The sequence below is a fragment of the Austrofundulus limnaeus genome, unplaced genomic scaffold, assembly GCF_001266775.1.
Source record: "Austrofundulus limnaeus strain Quisiro unplaced genomic scaffold, Austrofundulus_limnaeus-1.0 Scaffold177, whole genome shotgun sequence".
Classification (NCBI taxonomy): Eukaryota; Metazoa; Chordata; class Actinopteri; order Cyprinodontiformes; family Rivulidae; genus Austrofundulus; species Austrofundulus limnaeus.
In genome coordinates this window covers 335,441-342,412 of record NW_013952579.1, presented here as the reverse complement: position 1 = coordinate 342,412, position 6,972 = coordinate 335,441, and the positions used below count along the sequence as shown (strand labels likewise).

At 39.5% G+C, this 6,972-nt stretch overlaps 1 protein-coding gene across 1 annotated transcript in view; it reads left to right on the top strand.

The window, feature by feature from the left end:
* Positions 1–6,972, top strand: part of LOC106524124 (leucine-rich repeat-containing protein 16A) — a gene marked incomplete in the record, with an annotated part of 107,406 nt that overhangs the window by 93,516 nt on the left and 6,918 nt on the right. Inside the window, 8 exon segments of the mRNA XM_014017798.1 lie at positions 1,216–1,309; positions 1,436–1,534; positions 2,451–2,579; positions 2,715–2,846; positions 2,983–3,158; positions 3,279–3,366; positions 3,626–3,766; positions 6,430–6,496. Of these exon segments, the coding sequence (XP_013873252.1) occupies positions 1,216–1,309; positions 1,436–1,534; positions 2,451–2,579; positions 2,715–2,846; positions 2,983–3,158; positions 3,279–3,366; positions 3,626–3,766; positions 6,430–6,496 (926 nt within the window).

Below are 6,972 nucleotides of genomic sequence, written 5' to 3'. Positions count from 1 at the left end.
GTCGAATGCTCAGCGACCTGGAGGGGGCGGGGTGTGAAATTTCTCACTTGAATTTAAAGAGACCGCCCCAAAACAGCTTGCTCTGAGACGCAGCTCAGAACAGGGGTAAAAGCAAGGAAAGCAAGGAGTCTGTGGAGCAACAAAAACGAGGAATTAAGACCAAAGTGGTGCAGTTTTATTTTAAATAGACCATAAGTGAATGATTTAGATGTGAAAAAGAAGGATTTAAAAGCATGATATAATACCTTTAAGTCTAATGTTACAACTAATCGGGGATCCCTTTAAGAGATAAATAAAAACAAGATTTAAAAAAATGTTCATCTCTTTTTTTAAACAACAAAGTGTTTGTCGCATGTATAAAATCACTTCAAAAACCAAAAAAGCTTCTTTTTTTTAACTTACACTTTACATGAACTTCTAACTACATTAAAAGCCAGTTTTACTGTTGGAACAGAGATGTTTTTCTGTTTCGTGTCGAGCAGACGAAACCTCGAGGTGTTTTTAGACAGGAAGGAGAGAAGAACAAAGAGAGGAAGKAACAGAGGAGAGAGTGACAAACAGGGAATCCAGCAACAAAGACACGAAACCTGCTCTGGTTGAAAATACAACAGATCAGAAGCAAACATCAAGACTAAACAAATCTGATTTTTGTCCTTTTTTCCCCCCTAATGTTGAGCTGATTGAACGTGAAGAGACTAAATTTGACTCGGAGGCACATCTGAACATCCACCTTTCTCCTCTGTTTCATGTTTTGATTCTCCAGGCGGCACATTTCCCCTCAGAGTTGGCGTGTTGCATTATTCAACAAATGATGTATTTTTTTTATTCCTGATCTCTTTTCTGTTCAGCGGGGCACCTTTAAGTTTGTGTTTTTTTCTAAATTTCCTCATGTTTCTCGTGCTTAATTCTTTTTTATTTTTATTTTTTTACGTTTCCCTCAGTTCTTTTAGTACAGGAAAGAATCAAGATGTTTCGTCTTCCTGCTCTGTTTTGTTAAACACTTGTGCGTATTTTTTTGACAATCGACAAATAKAAGTACGGACTTTTGTATTTTATTGAACTGTACATAATTTTACGAATGTGCTGAATGTACCTGTAAGTTATGTGGTATTTTTTACGAAGAAGTATTTTTTGTTCAGTTTCTGTTCATCTTCACACGTCTCCTCTTCCTCAAACTCTCAGTAGAGTTGTGTCCTCTGCTTGTGTGTCCATTAGGAACTTTACTATCCGTTTCATGCCCATCCCTATCATCGATGCCTCCCAGGCTCTGAAGGCGAGCCCTGAGAAAACAGAAGATGCTCTGCTAAAGGTAGAAAAAGAAACTCACCCAGTGGTTCTTGAAATCTCCATCTAGGTGTGCTGTTTAAAATAAATTAAAATATTAAACATCGGGGAGTTTTATCCTGGCATTTGCTTCACTTTTTTTTCTTTTTAGATTGAGCATTATTTATACAGGAACCATGAGACGAGGAAGTACCTACAGGAGCAGGCTTATCGGCTTCAGCAGGGCATTGTTACCACCACCACGCAGCAGGTGAGGACACACACAGCTGCGTGTTCTCCACTGACACCAGATTTATTTTAGGCTCTATAAAAACTATAAGTCTTAAATAAGACTCCACGATATTATAAATACTGTAACTGTGGTGTGTGTTATGCAGTAATTTTCAACAGATGACTTGAATAAGTTATGCTGCCTCAGTGTCCATCTTAGTTTCTGTTTCCATCACGTTTTACTATTAGCATTCATGCTAACTGTATTTTTACCTCTTTTCCTCCTGTTCTCTTTAAATTTGCTCATCTTCCTCGTTTTCATCAAGATCCTCGTCGTCTTCCTCCGCAGCACATAAATTCACTGACAACACTTCTCTGGTAAACGGTGCCATTATTGTCCCAGAGGTTTCACAACAAAATGAAAGTTTTAGCCTTTTTTTGACGCGACGATGCCCGCTTTCACCGGTGGAAGTAACCCGTCAAAATAAAAGCGGTTCTCATCATTTTGGGACTRGGAACCCCTAAGTAAGGAGGAAACTTCCCAGGGACTCCCTCGCGAACCTCATGCTGATTGAAAATACTTTACTTATAACCTTTAAATGCCATGGGAACAATAAATTTTTTTATTGGTGCATTGCTCCCCATATGTATTTCACTTTTTTAAATATGACAAAATTAACAATTTATTATAAGTTTTTTAGGAGCCCAAAGCTACAACTCATGGTTCGGGAATTTATTCCCTAGACAACACGTTGATTTATTTGCCTCCTACATCTCAGGACCTGCAACGTGACACGTTCATTGCCATGAATATGCTCAAATGATGTTTCAAGCAGCTCTGCTTTTAAATGTAAAGTTGAAAAAGGAAAAGCAAACRCTGTGACCTGATTATTATCCCTTGAGTTCATGATGTGCAGTGAGTAACCAGGGTCTCACCTGTTGCTTTTGTCTTCCAGGTGATCGACCGGRTTTGTGTGAAAGTTCAGGACCACCTGAACTCTCTGAAGAACTCTGAGACTGATGCCGTCCTGGAAGACGTTCGATCAGCAGAGAACCTCATTAAAGACGCCAGGAACTCTAAAACTGTAAAAAAAAATGTTTAATGCACAGCTGGCTAATTATATTACATTATATTATTATATGATAAAATCAAATTTTACTTTTGTTCATACTGAGAATAAGTTGCTATCTTATTGTTTGTCTTCTCTCTGTGATCCCAGCTTCTCCCTAATCTTTACCACCTTGGGTCAGCRTCCAGAGAGGAACTGATCAGTTCATCAGTGGGTCCCATCCAGGAAAAACTAGAGTCCATGGCTGGGGAGGTGACCTCTGTCATGGATCAGCAGCTGCAGGTACAAAACTCGGGCTGAAAATTAGTAACTACAGTATATTTAAAAATAAATAAACTGAAACTGTTGAAATGATGTTTTTGTGATCTTGGAGAAACATCTCAGCTGTGACCAATGTTTTTTTTGGTTTTCTTCCCAGACTCTCTTAGAGTCCATGATGGACACAGCTGAGTCTCTGTGTCCCCACGTGATGAAGAGGAGTAATCTTCGTCCGGAGCTGATGAAGGCCAGTTCAGCCAGGATGGCTGTGCCTAAAAGYTTCGTCACAAAAACCCTCCTGGAGCAGTCAGGGGTGGATATTATCAACAAAATCAGGTGTGTCGATTGGCAGCAATGTGGGGTTTTATTTTTTTATAATTATTTCCATTTTATCCTCACACTTTTTTCCTTGTCTTTGTCCTGTGAAAATCACGCTCTTCTTTTTCTCTCTGTCAGTGACGTAAAGCTGAGTCTGGCGTCTTTTCTGTCTGATYGTATAGTTGATGAGATTTTGGAGGCTCTGTCTTCGTCACAACACACTCTGGTAAGACCAGGACAGTCAAAATGATGTATATTCAAAAGTCCAGCATTTAATCAGTCAGTATTTAATTCTGGGGTCATTTGAATGTAAATTGCTCCACAAGCAGTTGTTGTTTGCAACACAAAACTTAGTTTTTGAATGATTTACTATTCTCTACTGGTAATCTTGCTTTCTCGACATTTCATCTTCTCTCTCTCTTCACATCCTTTCTTTCTTCTTGCGTTGCCTCTGCCCTGTTTCTTCTCCTCTCTCGTCCTCTCAGGCGGACCATCTGGTTCGTCGAGGTCGCCCCTTGGTGCAGCAGGAGTCGGTGGATCTAGATGTACCAGAAGAGAAGATTCCTAAGCGGGCGTCGACTGAGATACTGGAGGCAGAGAGGCTGGAGGATCTGGAGTCCTGTATGGTAGGTGTTGATTTGCAACTCTTGTTAACTTGCAGTTCTTCAATTTTTAATTAAGTTTAGTTGTAGTTTTTGGTTGTTGTTTTTTTTCTTGTTAAAAAATGCAACAATTGACTTGGAGCTTATTGAGTGTAGACTTTTTTTTTTAGGTATGTCCGGTGTGAACGTCATTGAAGTTAGGTTTTGATTTTATTGTTGCCTCCTGTAACTTTATTTGCAGAGATAATTACAAGTTGCATTTAATTATATGAACAGCCTTAAAACGTCCATCATGACTTTGTCAATCTCAGTTTTACCCTGTAAAATGAAGTATTCTCAATAATCTGCATTCTGAGTGTGAAGCAGCTGGGCTGAGGATCAGCACCTCCAAATCTGAGTCGATGGTCCTCAGTCGGAAAAGGGTGGATTGCTCTCTCTGGGTTGGGAGTGAGGTTCTGCCTTAAGTGGAGGAATTTAAGTGTCTTTTGTTCACAGTGAGGGCAAATTGGAGCGAGATTGATTGATGGATGGATCTGTGCTGCTTCTGCAGTATTGCAGACTCTGTACTGRTCTGTTGTGATGAAGAAAGAGCTGAGCTGTACCGGTCAGACTACAAGATTGTGGATGCAAGCAGCTGAAATTAGTTTTTGTCYRCAGGGTATCTGGACTCTCCCTTAGAGACAAGGTGAGAGGTTCAGTTRTCCAGGAGAGACACAGAGWAGAGCCACTGCTCCTCCACATCGAGAGGAGCCAGYTGAGGTGGTTCATCTGGTAACGATRCCTCCTGGACGCCTCCCTAGAAAGGTGCTTCCGACATGTCTGRCTGAGAGGAGACCTCAGGGAGGACCCAGGGCAGGAGACACTAATGGCTCTTTTCCACTAGCGCCTCTACAGCACGATTTRGGTGGTTTTCCATTATACTTCAGTAACAGCTCTAGTGGGTGTGTTCATCAAAAAGTTGAGTGGTYGCAGAGTCTGAAAATTGGCGCCACACGCCTTAACAGCTGGTGGCAATTATGCTCCATTAAGCTATTTGCCRGCCACCATTAAACATAGTAGAAGGAGAATACCCTGAAAAGATACACAACACAACAGTGGAGGAAATGGTAGCKTTGTTATTGCAAATGGTGGAATCAGGCTGTTCGACAACCRATCCACCATTACATTGGTCATGCTCTTAATCAACTGTGGCTCTTGTGACACAACAATGACTCCACCCCCTAAACAATCAGTGACCGACAGTCTGGTGTCGYGCTTTCAGGCCAGCATGGCACACTTGGAACCGCAGTGAAGTAGGTAAGAAAAAGGGTCTGGTTCCACGAATCCATGCTAATGGAAAATCCTTGGAACCGTGGAGAGCCAAGTCTAACCGTGCAGAACAGGCACTAGTGGAAAAGGGGAATATGTTTCTTGTTTGGCCTGGGAATGCCTTAGAATTCTCCCAGAAAAGCTGGAAGACGTAACTGGGGGAAGAGAGGTCTGGAACCTCCCTGATCAAGCTGATGATCTTAACAAATTGTCAAACACATAATATTTTTGGAAGTGTTGAACAAAAAATTACTCATTTTATTTGCCACCTTCCTATGTTAGGATGTTTTGAAACAGAAATGTGTTTATAGATCTTGTTCTGTATTTAGTTTGCTGTTGATGTCTGCTTTTACCAAACAGAGTAAGCTTTTTTGCAGAGAAGTGTCAGTTCAGTCACTAACATATAAAGCACAGCCTTCAGTCATTTWGGACTCTTTAGTAGCTATAACCTTTTTATTTTTTTTGCCTTCTTGTTTGATCTTCTGGTTTCCCTCCCTCTCTTATCTTTCACTGCATGACTTTCATTTTCCTCCTCAGGCCTTACTGTGTTTTGTCTTTTTCTCTTCAAACCTTTTCCTCTGTTCCCTCTTGTCTTTTCTACCTTTGCTCCTTGGAGACTTTGTGCTGCACCAGCGTAAGTAATTCTGGACTGTCCCACTTTGTGTTCCTTTCTGGTCACTTTTCTTTTCTCTCACTAGGTTTAGYCTTTTTGCCTCTCTTCACTGTGCTCACTTTTCTACCATCCTCTTTAGCTTCTGTTGCTGCTGTGTTTCATTCTGTTACGTAAACGGTCCAGAAGGTGCACTTCGTTTYGCAAATTGTAACAGGAAACGGTTGTTTATCTTTATTCTGAGTGTCTTTTTTATCTTTATTTTTCTCATTATGTTGATATTTTTGTACCAGATTGCACTGCTCCACACTAATATTGGCACTGTTTGCCATTATTACCATTAATAAACTAATACGCATCAAGAAGCCAGTGGTATAGTGTATGAAGTTTTGCCTAATTCAGTCGTTYATTCAGCAGTTTTACAATTAAATGTTTTTGTACATACCCCAATACCAGGGACTAATACCAAAACAAATATCGATACAGGGTTTGATACTCAATTGAATGTGTTCCAGTTTACATTTCAAATGAAAAGCTCGTCAGTTCCATGTTTGAGAAAGTTATACAAGTTGAAAGAAAATCATATTATTTTTATTTCTTTTCAGCCGCTGTATATTTGAGTTGATCCAAAGGGGCTGTAGGCATATAAGGAAGGAGACCTCTTGTTCTAAATAAAAGAAATATGTATTTAAAAGCCGTACTGTCTAAGATGTATATTTTGATAACATTGTAGACAAAAGTTTAATTATTTGTTGATTTATTTCTTCAGATGACTCCTAAATCCAAAAGGAAAAGCATCCACAGTCGAATGCTGCGCCCCGTGTCTCATGCTTTTGGTAAGATGCTTTCTGTCATTTTAAGTTTTAATTTTTTCTAACTTTGAGATGTATTAATCCTTCTCCAGGTGCAACTTTTTTTGTCTGTCAGTTCAGAAAACAAAACATATGTTTGTTCAATTCATTACAGAGTGAAATGTTTCAAGACTTTATTTCTTGTAGTTTTGATGAATATGGTCWACAAATAATAGAAAAAGTTGTCTGTAATATTCAAATTTTCTGAATTTTGTTTTTTTCATTATTTATGAGCCATAATCATCAAAACTACAAGAAAAAAATACTAATTATTTCACTCTATGCTTTATGAATCTATGTAGTATGAGTTTCCCTTTCTGAACAAAAAAGTACATTTTTTTCTTTATATTCTAATTTTTGAGCTCCAGCTGTGCTTTAAATCAGTGTTTCCCAAAGTTGGGGTCGGGACCCAAAGTGGGGTCCCGAAACATCAAGGTGGGGTCCTGAAAAGATTTTCTGAA